This window comes from Watersipora subatra, chromosome 8 (assembly GCF_963576615.1).
Source record: "Watersipora subatra chromosome 8, tzWatSuba1.1, whole genome shotgun sequence".
Taxonomy (NCBI): Eukaryota; Metazoa; Bryozoa; class Gymnolaemata; order Cheilostomatida; family Watersiporidae; genus Watersipora; species Watersipora subatra.
In genome coordinates this window covers 46,723,617-46,741,550 of record NC_088715.1, presented here as the reverse complement: position 1 = coordinate 46,741,550, position 17,934 = coordinate 46,723,617, and the positions used below count along the sequence as shown (strand labels likewise).

The 17,934-nt window shown below is 34.4% G+C and overlaps 1 protein-coding gene across 1 annotated transcript in view; it reads right to left on the bottom strand.

Moving 5' to 3' along the window:
* Positions 1 to 6,386: 6,386 nt before the first annotated feature.
* The window catches only part of LOC137401502 (4'-phosphopantetheine phosphatase-like), a 35,168-nt gene continuing 23,620 nt past the window's right edge, over positions 6,387 to 17,934 (bottom strand). The window contains exons 12-16 of the mRNA XM_068087883.1: positions 15,711 to 15,776; positions 12,901 to 13,039; positions 11,855 to 12,012; positions 10,599 to 10,768; positions 6,387 to 7,499 (exon numbers count right to left, since the gene is read on the bottom strand). Of these exons, the coding sequence (XP_067943984.1) occupies positions 7,283 to 7,499; positions 10,599 to 10,768; positions 11,855 to 12,012; positions 12,901 to 13,039; positions 15,711 to 15,776 (750 nt within the window). The 3' untranslated portion in view covers positions 6,387 to 7,282. The remainder of the gene's footprint in view (positions 7,500 to 10,598; positions 10,769 to 11,854; positions 12,013 to 12,900; positions 13,040 to 15,710; positions 15,777 to 17,934) is intronic.

Sequence of the window (17,934 nt, the reverse complement as noted above, 5' to 3'; positions counted from 1 at the left end):
GTGTATCACAGTGGCATGAGAGACACTTGACCCATCTTCAAATTTTACATGTACATGATCTGCAATTGAGGTGCCATGTCTCTACCCAGAATCTGCAAGCGTATCTAGTGCAAAAAACCACCATCAAATTGGCGGAGGACAGAAAATAATGTTACTCAAAAAGTAAAATTAATGATACAACAATATTATGATATATTACAATAAAAATATAAATTTTTCTCAGGTCAGTAAAGTTTTCAGCCGACTTTGAGATATTTTAGTGTCAAGTGCAGCACAAGTCTGTTAGATTGAACACTGACAAACTAGGAATGTTTCAAAAATGCAACATGTAAATCATTTGATCTACCTTTCAGCTTTACCTTTTCTTGTAGGTAGGTTTTTGTACAACACATGATGTGGAACGAAGGTGTCATGACTCTAGATGTACATATACATAGGTTTTTGCACAACACATGATGTAAAATGGAAGTGCCATGACTCCAGGTATAGGTGTACATCTCTATGTGTAGGTGTACTCTAGGTAGGTTTTTGCACAACACATTTGCGTGAACACATATTCTCCACATAATGTTTTGGTGTATCTAAGGGGTAGTCTATGTCTAAGCCACCATATTTAATCTTTTAATCACAGAATACAGAAGTGCAGTACTAAAAAGCTGTTCTTCCACTTATGGTAATACTAGTATCATGATATCAAATGTTCAAATTTTAACATCATGTAATGCAGAGGAAACCGCCATGCTTCCTTTACTATTACACCTGAATCAAAATCACTGAGTGCAAAGCAATAATAAATATGTATATTTCTTATATTATATATATCTATTATATATAAACAACTCATTGTGTGCGCATACAAGGAATCGCTGCCTTTCTTGGCTCACTATAAATGCCATTAGCTCAGCCTCATTCACGCTCCGCTGGTATTGTGTATGTGACTTGGCCGAGTCAAGTATAGCCGTGACAGCTGAGCCGACTTTGTCCGGCTAACCGAGCTGGCTATTTTTCAATTGCTCGGCTGATCGTGCACCCAACTAGTGTAAAACCTCTATTTGAATGCCATGGCACTGTATTTTTTAACCCTTCCCCTATAGTGATGGTCAAATGGAGGTAGCGTTCAAATAGAAATTGGCGTAGTATTTTTCAGATAGCTCATCAGAAGTTTGAGAAGAAAAATTTAACCCTTTGAAGCCCTTTGTATTGTGCCCTTTTCTTCGGGCAGATCGACATTAATTATTTTGGATGTAATAAATCTGCTAACTTACCTCGAGCAATGATATACAGCCCTCCAAGGATAGGTGACGGCGATCATATGGGCGGGGTTTAATGATCGTTCTCTGTTAGGATTGTGCTAGACTGGGTTTTGGAGCTAACACAATTCTTGCGGGGCAGTCGCATTGCCTTGTTAGGTTTTGGAGAACACGACTCGCTGTTATCGTTTCATTAGCTCATTCAGTCAGTAGACTCCGCGATTCACAATAGCAAACCTTGAATTTCTACAATGTAGGGGTAATACCTAACCAAAAAAATGGATTCATGCAAAATAAAACATTTCAAATTACCTACTTTTACTTATTTTGAAATCGGTAAAGGTCGTAGTATATGCTTAAAGTTGAATATAATTTACCCAAAATTACCCGAACAACGGCCTTTTTTTCTTAGTTTTTGATTAATATTTTGCCACCCCTAATATAAAATGACAAAGTCTTTCATCGTTGTCACATTGTTTTACCTGGCCAATAAGATGGGACAGCAGGCAAAGCTGTGCAGTGTAGTTTTCATACTCAAAATCTAAACATAAAACCGAATTTGAGCTATTTTACGATTGTGACTATTAGTATCACGAATGCTTGTGAATGGCGACTGGCTGATCATAACAGTGATAATATTGGGATACTATATTTATTTAACAACAAAATGAATTCAACAAATCAGTAAAATAACCACTATTATAGTTCATAGTATTTGTAAATTTACAAGGGTCTTTATTCAGCATATTTGTTGGTTCGGGTGCCGTGTTCGGGTTCATCCCAACAGAGCTCGATCATTAAACCCCGCCCACATGATAGCCGTCGGCTATCCTTGGGGGCTGTATATCATTGACTCGAGCTTGTCAAAGATCTCTAAGTAAATATGCATTGGGAAATCGAAAAATATCTCTACGATTTGATATCTATTGCTTTTAATTAGCCTGCGATGATATTTACAGCATGTTCGTTCCTTGCTTTTCAATTTGTTGGAGCTTTAGATTTTTTATTTCCTTTTAAATTTGAAGGCATATTTTCACTTCATTACTAAATTTAACAATGTTGCATCAAAGCTCATTGGACTCATCGATATGGGCAAGTTTCGTACAGTTTGCATCAAAAAATGGCTTGTTATGTGCAATAGGAGTTGAGTGTCGATCCACTGTAAGCTGAGTTAAGATAAACACAAGGATGGTATCAAATAATATGCTGTAAATATCCAAACTTATAAGTTGGACAATAATAATAATAACCTATCAAATTTTCAAGTTTTCAAGAACAAGTGACGTAAATGAAGCATATTCATAATATATGCAGAAAGAAAAACTTACTATTTTCTAAACAAAAGTAATTGCATCATTAGCTTGGCCAGTTGCATTCTGATTGTTGCTTTCGATGAATCGAACATCATCTTATAATGGCTTCTCCCATAGTGGCGGTCAAATAGAGGTGGCGGTCAAATAGAGGTGGCGTTCAAATAAAGGTGACCTTTAATTAGAAGTTTTACGCTAATTACTGACTTCTTAGTGGTAACACGCGGTGCTAGTGCCCTGTTGGCTTTAGAGACAGACACATTCTTTAACTCATCTTCTACCAGAAAACTGGAGGTTCTTCTGCTTTTGGCTTCGCACAAGTGCTCAGATAGTTTTTTGAGTTTTACTTAATTTTCCCTGACAATTGTAGAATTATTGTAGTTTTGTGATGATTGGGGTGTTGAATAGCTCATAGAGATGAGTTGGGTAGGTCGCTTGGCAGTTGATAAGATGGGACAAATTGACGCATCAATGAATGTTGTATAGGATTAATGTTTTTAGTTACAATACTCAATAATATTGTCTTGATATTAAAATTATTAGATTAATATTTTAAGGCTACAAAACTGACCGCTTGGCAAATAAGTGACGTGTTCAGTGAACGCTAAAACTGATTTAATTTCGATTCTGTTTAATTTTTGTAAAAAAGCGGAGCATTCGTTAACAGGCCTATGTCCTTACTGTTGCGACCTTTTGTTATAATTATCTGCCAAGTTGGGTAGTCCAAACATGTAGCGTTGCAACTAAATGTGGGAAAATGGATTAGAATGACGAGCAACAGCAGTGCTTTCTGCCTTACATTCTTGAACTGGCTCAGCTTTGAAAATGTATAGCGTATCTACATATTTGTTTTATTAAAAAGGACCTTACAGCTTCAGCTTGCATCACAAATATTTCGTCACAAAAACTGGTTTATTATACTTCTAGTGTCAAAAGCATTGCTGGCAATTGAAATTTCATGATTACCTTGATAAATAAATATATGTAATTTTAAAGTATTTTCAAAAGTATGTAATATTTTTTAAATTCGTGATTAGTTGTGATAATTTGTCATCATTGTAAATGAGGAATACTTCACATATAATTTAGAACCTCACGAAAACAAAAAACTAATATGCTAAAATTCTTGTCTACGCTGCCCAGAAATTAATCAAGGTAATTTGCGAGAATATTTATACTTGCGTGATAATAACCTGTAGCTAATTTTATTTAGATCCGAACACTACTACTATTATCAATGATAGACTTGCAGAAAATATCTCAACTTTCAGATTTATTTAGACACCCAATTGCATACCACATAACATTAATCAAACATCCACTTGCACAAAATGTAGCATTTATTGAACACCCAATTGCCTACTATGTAATATTTACCAATCACTCAATTGCATATCATACAACATTCATCGAATCAAACAGCATATCACTTATCATATAACATTTATCAAACATTCAATTGCATATCGTGTAACATTTATTAAACATGCAGTTTTCTGTAATGTGATTAATGCACCATAAATTGAACACTCAACTACCTATCAATTATCAACACCCAATTACCTACCATGTAACATTTACCAACACCCAATTGCCTACCATGTAACATTTATCAACACCCAATTACCTACCATGTAACATTTATCAACACCCAATTGCCTACCATGTAACATTTATCAACACCCAATTACCTACCATGTAACATTTATCAACACCCAATTACCTACCATGTAACAATTATCAAAAACCCAATTACCTACCATGTAACAATTATCAAACACCCAATTACCTACCATGTAACAATTATCAAACACCCAATTACCTACCATGTAACAATTATCAAAAACCCAATTACCTACCATGTAACAATTATCAAACACCCAATTACCTACCATGTAACAATTATCAAAAACCCAATTACCTACCATGTAACAATTATCAAACACCCAATTACCTACCATGTAACAATTATCAAAAACCCAATTACCTACCATGTAACAATTATCAAACACCCAATTACCTACCATGTAACAATTATCAACAACCCAATTACCTACCATGTAACAATTATCAAACACCCAATTACCTACCATGTAACAATTATCAAACACCCAATTACCTACCATGTAACAATTATCAAACACCCAATTACCTACCATGTAACAATTATCAACAACCCAATTACCTACCATGTAACAATTATCAAAAACCCAATTACCTACCATGTAACAATTATCAAACACCCAATTACCTACCATGTAACAATTATCAAAAACCCAATTACCTACCATGTAACAATTATCAAACACCCAATTACCTACCATGTAACAATTATCAAACACCCAATTACCTACCATGTAACAATTATCAAAAACCCAATTACCTACCATGTAACAATTATCAAACACCCAATTACCTACCATGTAACAATTATCAAAAACCCAATTACCTACCATGTAACAATTATCAAACACCCAATTACCTACCATGTAACAATTATCAACAACCCAATTACCTACCATGTAACAATTATCAAACACCCAATTACCTACCATGTAACAATTATCAAACACCCAATTACCTACCATGTAACAATTATCAAACACCCAATTACCTACCATGTAACAATTATCAAAAACCCAATTACCTACCATGTAACAATTATCAAACACCCAATTACCTACCATGTAACAATTATCAAACACCCAATTACCTACCATGTAACAATTATCAACAACCCAATTACCTACCATGTAACAATTATCAAACACCCAATTACCTACCATGTAACAATTATCAAACACCCAATTACCTACCATGTAACAATTATCAAACACCCAATTACCTACCATGTAACAATTATCAAAAACCCAATTACCTACCATGTAACAATTATCAAACACCCAATTACCTACCATGTAACAATTATCAAACACCCAATTACCTACCATGTAACAATTATCAAAAACCCAATTACCTACCATGTAACAATTATCAAACACCCAATTACCTACCATGTAACAATTATCAAAAACCCAATTACCTACCATGTAACAATTATCAAACACCCAATTACCTACCATGTAACAATTATCAAACACCCAATTACCTACCATGTAACAATTATCAAACACCCAATTACCTACCATGTAACAATTATCAAACACCCAATTACCTACCATGTAACAATTATCAACAACCCAATTACCTACCATGTAACAATTATCAAACACCCAATTACCTACCATGTAACAATTATCAAACACCCAATTACCTACCATGTAACAATTATCAAACACCCAATTACCTACCATGTAACAATTATCAAAAACCCAATTACCTACCATGTAACAATTATCAAACACCCAATTACCTACCATGTAACAATTATCAACAACCCAATTACCTACCATGTAACAATTATCAAACACCCAATTACCTACCATGTAACAATTATCAAACACCCAATTACCTACCATGTAACAATTATCAAACACCCAATTACCTACCATGTAACAATTATCAAACACCCAATTACCTACCATGTAACAATTATCAAACACCCAATTACCTACCATGTAACAATTATCAAAAACCCAATTACCTACCATGTAACAATTATCAAACACCCAATTACCTACCATGTAACAATTATCAAAAACCCAATTACCTACCATGTAACAATTATCAAACACCCAATTACCTACCATGTAACAATTATCAACAACCCAATTACCTACCATGGAACAATTATCAAACACCCAATTACCTACCATGTATCAATTATCAAACGCCCAATTACCTACCATGTATCAATTATCAAACGGCCAATTGCCTACCATGTAACATTGATCAAACACCCAATTTACCTGTCATATAACACAAAGCATTTACCAATGCCTAAAGACATGATGACAGTTTACTATTGGTACAGCGGGTCATCATGACATCAATTTAGTATTTCATCTCTGAATATCGTTTTAAGCAAAATAAACTCTTACAAAACTTAATGAAATATAATTTCTGTAATTGGTGTACTAAACCAACTCATGTAATCATCCGGTGTAAATGATCCAGAACCTTGAAGCATTCAAATCTACTGATTGAGCTGTTCATCAACAAGAACTGTCTATTAGCAAGCTTGCATTTACTCTCAAACTCGTTCCTATTAATAGAAACATACGCTTCAAGCGTTTACCATCAGAAGACAAAAAACAACAGAACAATCATCATCTAAAAGCTGGTCTGTGGAACGCCTTGTCATTGTCAGTAAAACAGCTCCAAATCCTAAAGGGTGTCCATCATAGAGAGCACCACAAAATTCTGCATAGCTTAAAAATACTGCTCAAAATAGTGAACTGTTAAAGCAAAGATAAAAATAACTGTCACTAAAGTATTAGAAAAATATTGGTTCCCCCATAAAAATGAAAAGAAATCAGCTTGCGCACCAGCCGATCCTGATGGCTGTTAGGATAACATCAGCCAATCCTGGTGGCTGTTGGTATAACATCAGCCAATCCGGATGGCTGTTGGTATAACATCAGCCAATCCTGGTGGCTGTTAGTAAAACATCTGAAGAAAAATATTCTGGAAGAAATATAAAGTCTAAATGTTCAAGAGTTCCATTCAAAGTGTCGAAAATTCTTTTTCTATTAATAATCTTGCAGGATTTTCCTACAAACAGTTCATAAAATCTAGAAATGAACCTAACAAATTTAGTTGTTAAAACTCTGAGGCTAACTCAAACTTGAAGACCACTCCATACATCTGACCACCAAGTCGTTCAGCTAGGCGTTTATTTTTGATACAAGCAACCTTTAGGGAGTCACAAGTGTGTTTAGTGTACAAGTTGGTATGCACGGCTCGGCCCATTCCTTCTATGACCAATAGGTCAGCCTTTTGCATCTGAAGTAAAGTACACAAGTCCTCGTTGACATACCTGCAAGATTAAGAGATGCACGGGTGATATCTTTTGAAAGCTCAATAGACAGAGGTTCACTTGAGAGAAAACAAAAATGACAAGGTAAGATTATAACCAGACCTGCCAACTTAATTAAATTGTCAAAAATAATCTACAAATAAATCTATGTTTGCTGTTTGTCTGTTCAGCTATAGCCGGTAAAATTATAGCGACAGAAAACCACCTTTGCCCTGGATTAGAACTGATAACATTCAAATCCCAAGTCTATTACTAACCACAAAACCAAACCATACCTATTTTAAGTTTTTCTCTTAACTTATTTGAACTTTTTTCATGACATGAAACTTAAAAGTTACAGTTGTTTGAAAAAGTTTGAAAACCTTTATAGTTGTTTTATTTTTTCTCTTAATTTATTTGAACGACACAAAACACTTTTCTCATGATATGAAGTTTGAAAGTGGTTTGAAAATGGTAACTGCTTTTATATATTACATGAAAATATATTTTTTGTGCAAAGAACTTTTTATTAACGGAGCAATGCCGGGCATTCATTTAGTTTTTACTGTAATGATAGCATTGTCTGTCTGTATAAAGCCATGCTAAGAACGTTAGGAAAAAGATTACCTCACAGGAATCAAATCCAGGGGTTGAATTCAAGGACAAGCAAGCTACCAGTACACCATTAGGGAGCCCTAGCAATTCACAGGATAATTCTCCATATACTGATTACTCATGACAATCAAGACTAGTAATTATTTTAAAAGAGAAACAAGCCAAATATGCCAAACATTCCTAGGACTTGGGGCACCACAATGTATGACAGCTGAGGTAACAAAAGATACGTATCAGTTCTCCAGAATTATCGATGAGCATACACAAACTTTCTAGTAAGCAAACGGACTTATTAGACCTCTAAAACAGCTAACTCTGCTATGACAGTTAAAGTAAAGTCAGAGCTGCCAACTTTCCACAATTGTAACCATAACGTGACAGTAGTAAACAGTAGGGCCTGCCAACTCTCTACAAATGTTAAACCATAATATGCCAGTCGAAGTAAACAGTAGGACCTGCCAACTCTCTACAAATGTTAAACCATAATATGCCAGTCGAAGTAAACAGTAGGACCTGCCAACTCTCTACAAATGTTAAACCATAATATGCCAGTCGAAGTAAACAGTAGGACCTGCCAACTCTCTACAAATGTTAACCCATAATGCATGTATGACAGTTTAAGTAAACAGACCTGCCAACTCTCTACAAATGTTAAACCATAATGCATGTATGACAGTTTAAGTAAACAGACATGCCAACTCTCTAACACTGTTAACCATAATATGATGGTTGAAGGAAAGAACCAGACTTACCAGCTGTATGCAGATATTAAATGAACAGTTTGTTTATTAAAAATAAACAAACTGACCTGCCAATTCTTCAATAATTATTAATGACGACGTGACAGAACAAGTAGGTATCCGAATCAGCTATCTATAGTTATTGCCAAAGATTGCATTCACCGTAAAACCTCTATTTGAACGCCGTGGCATTCTATTTTTCAACCCTTCCTCTAGAGTGACGCTTTATTAGATGCGACGTTGAAATAGAGAGCGGCATTGTATTTTTCAAATAGCTCGTCAGAAGTTTAGGGACAATAAATCTAACCCTTTTACAGGCGAAGCGAATGCAGCCTATATTTTGCACTCTCCTACGGGCAGAGCGACATTAACCCTTTTAGGTGCAAGAAATCTACTATAACTTACCTCCAACTTGTCGTAGATCTCTAAATAAATACGTATGTATTGGGAAGCTGAGAAATATCTCTATCGGTTGATATCTATTTCTTGCAATTAATCTGCAGTGATCTTATATCCTGCATTGCAATTTGTTGGAGTTTTAAATTTTTCATTTCAATCAAAATTTGAAAGCGTATTTTTATTTTGCAATTATATTTAACAATGCTTCATAAAACCTTATTTCACTCATTAATATGTTTGCTGCAGTTTTCAGCAAAAATGGGCTTTTTATGTGCAATATAACAGGAGTTATGAGCGTCGACTCTTCGAAAACCGAGTTTAGATGATGGCAATGATGCTATAAAATAATATGCTATAAATTTGCAAATTTACAAGTTTTATAATAATAATAATTTATCAAATGCTAAAAATATCCATATATTCAAGAAAAAGTGACATAAACGATCCATATTTATAATGCCTACAGAAACAAAAATTAACATTTTTGTAACGAAAATATTTGCATTCTTTGCTTGGCTAGTTGCGTTCTGTTAAACACCTTTAGTTTGGACCCATTTCATCTTCTGGCTGTTCAATACCTCCTACAGTGTCTTCTGACCTCACTCTTTTTCTGCACTACTGAACTAGTCAATATTAGCGTATAAGCCATTTTTTTGCAAAGCGAAACGTTTACACATTGCCATTGACAGTACACTTTTCGACTTTTCATAAAGACCATGTTTCATATTTGTCAAAAAATCACGACAGTAGTAAACAAGGAACTATTATTAGGCTGATACAGTTATGAATTATTTCTATGCTGTTGATTTTAAAATTTTAACAAAAAAACTGCAAAGCTGTTCCGAGTTAGAAAATGATTTTGATGCGAATGGCAAAAACGAAAGAACTAATTGTTATTGATGTAACTGAGTCATTATTAATACCATTTTGTGGACACTTTTATACTGATCACCTTCTATTAGGGTTTAAAAAGATCAAAAAATGTCACAATGGCGGTCAAATATATAAGGCATTGAATTAAAGGGTGGCGCGCTACTTTTAAAACCTTTTCCTATAGTGCAAGTCAAATAGAGGTGGCGGTCGAATAGAGGTGGCACTCAAATAAAGGTGACGATCAAATAAAGGTGGCGTTCAAATAAAGATTATACAGTAAATAAAAAACAAGACTTACCTACTCTCCAACAATTGTTTATGATTATAGCAGGCAAAGCATGCAATAATTGAGACTTGCCAACCTACCGACAAACAACAAAAAACCATATTGAAGTAGTGACGATTAAACCACCAATCCAGCTTTAGCCATTTCAGCCGAATAGAAACAAACAAAACACTAACGATATTATAAATATAACCTAGATTAATCTACCTCAAGTCTAAGCACGGGGAAGCTTGACCCGTTTCCATCACCATCAGATCTTGACTTTGTGTAGCCTTAGATATAACTGGACAAGTCACCGCTAGCTTGCTCACAAGAATATTCAGTTCAGTATGGGTGACATCATTGACCACGGGCTTGCTGTTTGCACAAAGAATCACCTGAAACCCAGAGAACACTTTTAGCTCTAGAAAAACAGTACAACAACAAGCTCCACATTTAAGAAGAGCAATATGGACTACAGGTGTTTGCAATGACTTGGGTTCCTGAATATGTTCACAACTAAGGTTAGAACTTTCTTGAAGCTAGTCAATGGTGACCAATGGTTGTCTATTTATTAATTGTTTTATTGAAATTTGATTGGTTATAGCACTACTGATTTAAAGCCTAAATCTTTTTTAAAATTTACAAAAACAATAAACCACGAACGTAAACACTCTCAATTACCTTACAAAATGAACTACCACCAACTCTTTTACACAGTTGCAGGCAATATTAAAACAAAAACTACAATATTCACAGCAATTTCCAAAACCACTACCGTCCACTTTCTCATAGCAAATCTTGCTTTGACAGTTTATATTTACGCTTTCATTAATTATCTTTATTCTAATGTAAACTTATGAATTTTGTTAAAAAAATATTGACAATGCTGACTCTAGGCTGACTCAAATGAGTAATTAGGGAGAAATAATCTTTGCTGTAAACTTTACTATAATAATGGTCGGGACCGGTTAGATGTTGGGAAAAAACACTGCATCACACATAATTCAGACTCATGTATTCAGCTATTTGGTAAAGCACACCATCTGCACCACTAGACCAGCTTGCTACATACCAGAATTATTGTGCAGATGTCTATGACACATGACAATCTCTCACCATGCACCAGACTGCTATAGAAATTTTTTTAGATTACGATAAAAGTAACTACAATTTTTTTCACTAATAAAGACGCTAAACCTGAAAAAAAAGTTTTTCAAGTTTAGCATCTTTAGTTGGTATAAATGCCTGAAATAGCAAAAAAGCAAAGAACAAATTTAAGCAACAATAAAAAACTAAAAAATTATTATGATGAATCCTCAACTCTAAACAGACAAGATGGCGCCATGCATGCTGTCGGTTGACATGAGACGACAAACAAACTTAACAAAGAGGCCAGTCATATCAGCTAGTAGGTAACAATCAATAACTACTTTTGATGCTTAAATAATTGGTAAAAATGGTTGCAGATCGCAAAAGCTAACCTTTGTGTTTCGCTTGAGAAACTCCCGTGCAAACGGTATTATGCCGAGAATAATGTCAGCCCCGCTATTGTCACAGAATATGGCTACGCATTTGTAGTTGGGACCCGATGTTATCCTACTAAGAAAGCTGTCAAGGTCATCATGGAGCCAAGGTCTACCTATAAGATAAGCACTGTAGAAGCAGTCATTGCCAAAGATAATACATGTATGGATGGAGGTAGTAAATACTGCTTTGTCAACTTAAAATGATATGAAAACAAAGACAAGTTTTTTATTTCCTTTCCCCAAATGCTATAGTTCTATTTTTATAAACGTATATAAACCCTTTGTATGTGATTTAGATTTATTTTACTAAAGAAACTGCTAGAGCACAAACATGAAAGCAAGCATCGTTTCTTCTATAAATGAACTTGCGGGAAAAGTTATACATCCAAGATTACGAAGGGAGCTCCGAAAAACTTTCGAAACTGGTCCAAAAAGAATCATTGATCGTATATTTGAAAGACATTTTACCCAACTTTTCACCAGCTAAAGATTTTATTCACAGCTATTGCTTTAGGCCAGCAGTGCTACACAAAAGAGATTTTTCATTTTCCTACAACACTCTTCTTTGACAAAATAAAAGCGATCAATTATTAAACTGTTTTCAGTATGAAACACATCATAGTTAAGTCACAACAAATTTGTTTCATGCAAAAGCGATTTTCAGGTTTCGCGTCTTTAGTTGGTATAAATCCTGAAACGGCCTCACCAATGTTGTATTTAGGTGTTCCAAAGAAGATAACTCCTAGCATGGTTTGAGGAAAAAGACGAATCCTGTCATACATAAACCAATATATGTATATAAAAATATAATATCAAACTCACATAACCAATTGCAAATAAAAAGACAAACAGAACAGTGAAATAAAATAAGCAGTCAACAAATCTCTTGGCGCCTGCACAAGCTAATAACATCATGAATGTCTATAACACCTCACTGATCTCTACGCACCTTTAACAAGTCCCTAAAGATATTTACTTTACAATAGCATCACAAAGCGTACCTTGTAACTTGGACAGTGCAACATCAAAGCTCAGCTCTCCTGCTTCGAGCATTCGGACAACTGCGGCTGCACCCCAATCGAACAAGTTACCAGCTAAAACCCCTCGCGCTAACTGTATCCATCGCTCATAAACGTCTAGCTAGAAACAAAGCCTTATTTAATAGATGCTGCTGAATGATTCAGCAGGGCCAAAATAACTGATTCTAAATTTTTTAGTTGATTTGATGTAAAACCGTATGCTTCAAATTTGCAGAGAAATATGCATATCAAGGACAGTTATGAACAAAGTGTTGAGCAATGAAGTCAGCTAAGTACACCTCAAGAAACTGTTACATTCACGTCAGACTGATGAGAAGTACCAATTAGCATTCTAAAGTTTTGGTTAGTTTTTTAGAGTTGTGGGTTCCTGCAGCATGCTACCCTAGGACACTTATATTTCGCTAGTATTTAGTTTCGTGAGTGGCATACAGAGTAAAATTTCGCTGCAACTTAATTTCGCAGCTCTGATGAGTGCGAAAATATAGTGATGTGAAAATAAATGCAGTGGAACAAACATAATTAGATTCATCAGGTCCAGTTCACTGTTACGAAATTGTTTTCGATTTGCGACTAGTTTGTATTTGTAAACCGCAGGTAGAAATGTGTTGACGAGATCAATAATGCAACTTGATCGCTTGCTGCCATTTGTTTCTTGGACTATCAATGACATCAAGGTCCCTCCCGCCGTGACTGATGCGGTACCAATATGAGATCTCAAGTATTTATAGCGCGCGGTGGCCATGGCTCTGGGTTGTTATTGTTTTTGATTGCTAATAAAATTCATCACTACAATAATTATTATTTAATTTTGTGACTTTCCCTACCAGACTTTCATCCTCATCAGTTACAAATTCAGTGACTAAACTAATATCATCATCTTCCTCATTTGTCTTGGCTTTTCCAAAAAAACCTGTTATCGTAATTTGCTTTGCCATGCTGCTCAATCGGTGTATTAGCTATGAGTTTAGCAGAAATTGCCCAATGAGCCAACCACACATGAAAAATGCCTGCATTTCTAATACGTATGACGATTTTATTGTGAATATTAATGACCAAAGCTATTTAATTTCGCGTTTTTGCTCGTTCGTTATGATAGTTTAGTTTCGCTCATGAAACTTTCACGAAAGGATGACTCCGCGAAAATTAAATGAGGCAAATACATACTGTAAGTGTCCTAAGGTAAGCATTATTTAGAATTGTGGGTTCCTGCAGCATACTAGGCATTATGGTGTGATACTCGAAGTCTAACTCGTTGGTTAACACTTTGAAACACAGGTGCGAGACAACTTAGAAAATTTTTCTCTACCTGTTCCTATGCCTGAGTGAGCTCATATTCGCAGTTTCAATTTGTTTTTCTGTACTTTCTGTTTACATAGGATTACCAGACTTTGGTCACGAAGCGCGGTATACATTTTCAATATAATTCCAGTTTCAAGTTGATTAGGCAATTAGTTCTTGAGATAGTCAACACAATGTAAATGATGACTCACTAAAAAGATATTAGCTAAAGTTATCTGACCCTGTAAATAAAAACTGGCAAAATCGCCCACTCTCAATTTGGCTGATAGCTGCCATAAAATCATTCAGAGACCAGCCACAAAAACTCGGTTTGCAAATCGGCTGGTGTGAACACAGCTTTGGACATAAGTCTACTGAACTGTGGTGTTTCGGTGCTGATTTCAATAAAAAAAAACAAGAGTGCTGCATCAAATTCCACTGATAAATATAATATTACTGCCACTCAGCCCTATATTGACTAGCTAGTGATAAATATAATATGAATTAAATGAAATTAAGTATATTAATTTCATTAATTAAATGGGTTAATAAATTTTTAAATTAAATTGCTTTCTATGACAATGGTAAATGGAATAAAGGAGAAAACTCATCAAGAAAATTTTACAAAAAAGCCTCATTAAATTGTAACTAGAACCTGCAAACATTTTAATTTCGAAGTTGCGAACAAATATTAAAAAAACCGTAGGGTTTTCATTGTAGGTAATACTATAGGGTTTTTACTGTAGGTATTACTATAGGGTTTTTACTGTAGGTATTACTATAGGGTTTTACTGTAGGGTTTTTGACATCCTCTGATGTTTTTGTGGTAATTGTGCTTCCTTAAGAGTTCACATACATTGCGAAAGCTTTTCAAAAACTACATAACTGAACAAACTGTCTTTAAAATGTGATGGAGCCAAATATTGACAGGAGAAGAGTCCAAACATTATGAAACTGAAAGTTTTAAACTTGGAAAATTTATGAATAAAACAATTTCAAGACCTAGCAAACAGCAGGTTTTAACAGGATATATCTTAATAACAAATGATTGAACTCTTGGATGAATCTCATAAAAGCTGCCAAATATACGCAACACATTTGGAAGCGTTTCGAGGATTGCACAAAGAAAAACTGAATTCATAACGTTAAGTAAATCTACAACAATTTACAACTAATATTAAACAAACTGATGTCAACTGATCGTAACTCGAGTAAAGAGCAGCAACATGTCTACCAAAATACATTTCAAAGCCTTAAATCCCTTTCAAAGGTCTTTAAGAATTATTAGATTTTTAATGACTGAGTCGAAAAGAGGCATTTTGAAGACCTCTACACAAAAACTTGCAAGTGAAACTCGCACAAAAAATGACTAAGCAATATAAGTAACGATTTCCTGCAATATGTGCTGCATAAAAAAACTACCAATTGAGAAAGGACTATGCGGAAAGTCAATTTTGCATTGCAATGCATTTTGGGATTGTTACAGATCTCACCTGATCGAGTTGATTAATCCTGTCTTTGAACAAGACTAGACACTGCTCATTCTCCTGCTGTTTGTCCTGCCCAACATAAACACAACAATCTAATAGGCATGAAAGTATAGCCATACCAACACTCTAATTAACCCTAATGTAATTCTAAAACAGTTGACACCTATACAGCGCATTTCTATTTGCCCGATTCAAGTCATGTACAGTATGTGACTTGAAATAAGCAAATAGACTTGTATATGATGATCAAATCTGTACAGAGTGTTGTCTTTAACCATTAAAATGAAATGTTCAAAAGTTAACCTAGCCATAATCATTCAAAAACATAATTTTACACCTTTTTGGTTTACATATTAGAAATCACGACAGAATTATGATTAATCTAATATATAAATTATGGCTAAACTCACACTGAGTAACAATGTTGTAAATGAAAATTTTATATTTCCAGCAGAGTGGTGTAGTTTATTTTGCACACCACTGTATCTTGGAATAACTAATTGTGAAATATCTATATATGTCAGCACATTGAAAATTTAGCAAGGTCATCTACCTTGCGATAGATATCTGTGAAGTGGACATTAGGGAGACTGACTTACCTTGAGATATATATATATATATATATATATATATACATACTGTAAAACCTCTATTTGACCACCACACTTTATTTAACTGCCACCCTTAATTTGACTGCCACCCTTTATTTGACTGCCACTACAGGAGAAAGGTTGCCAAATACAGCGCCGTCCTTTAACTGAACGCCTCTAAGACATTCCTTGAAATCTTTACTAATAATAATAAATTTGATCAGTAGCAAAGTGTCCAAAATAGTATTAATAAATTAATAATGATTCGGTTATTATCAAAAACAATTGCTTTTTCCGTTGTTGCTACTATAGCAGACAAGATCATTCATTACAATCATCCAAACTACACCCTAATTTAGTCAGAAGTCATCAGCATCATAACGATAATTTAACTCGTTAGAACTCTACAATGTGGTTTACAATCTGACCCGAAAACTTTAAAGCGTTTTGATGAATGATGAAAATATTGTTGAGGAGCGTAATAGCGACGTAGTAGCATCAATTGTTATTCAAAGTCCGTTTTTTAACTCCCAAGCTTTACAGTTTTTTCTTTAAAACTTTGAAAGTGACACCATCAAAATAATTAATAACTATCCGGCTAATACTTATGCAGTCAAAGTAGTTTTTTGTTTAACTCGGTCTGATACTTCGATGTATAAAAAAAATGGTTGAACAATGATGCTGAAGTTGACAGCATTAATGGCGACAGCATTAATGTTACCATTTAACCCTTTCAGTCCTAATGCCAACTATTTCGGGAGAAATTGTGTTCACTCTGACCTGAAGCCAACTATTTCGGGTCACTTTCTGAGTAACTTTATTGATACTCCTTTTATGTAGATCGTTTTTTTGAAGCTTTATTTCGAAAGATAAGAGTCTGTTGTTTATTTTGATACCAGAATTTTGGTTGGATAAAAACATTTTACCAGGCAAATCCTGTGTTAGATTTCAAGTTCTTCAACTCAGGAGGTCGCCATTTTGAATACATTTAGCAAGTCAGCGCTAGATTTCTGAGTCAATCTAACGTAATTATAAGTTCAGATGAACAATTCAACATTGAAAACGATTCACAACAACAGAATAATAAATTATTAGCAGCATAAGGTAAGTTCTAAATGTACTACAGCAGAATTATAGAATTAATATATTTTTTATTTCGAACAAATTGTTTCTAGTTGATAAAACTTTTTATAGTTTTTGGTAGATACAAAAGACATAGTAAATGAATTTACCTTTAGATATTGTTGTCCAAAAAATTTGGAAGCCAGAAAATTAAGCCGTTTTTATATAACAATTTTTATTATCGTTATGCTGTTTCTTGTAGGTGAGGTTGGAAATGTAAGTGATGATTCTTTTACTAGTGGCAATGATGGTATACCCAAAGCGTCCACACAGTTCAGTGATTATCAGCAACTGATAGTTATAGTTTATGAACATTTATTTTATACCTTTTTCGATAAAAATCCTTTTTCTACTTATTTTGATACTCATTTTTTTACCCATTTTCATGCGTTTTTCAGATGATATCAGTTTTGTACTCAAGTTGTTTGTATATTGTGTGTCTTATTATCATAATTGCAATAATGTTTGTCTGGAGTCATTAGAATGTAAATGTTATCTTTATATAATGTATTTAT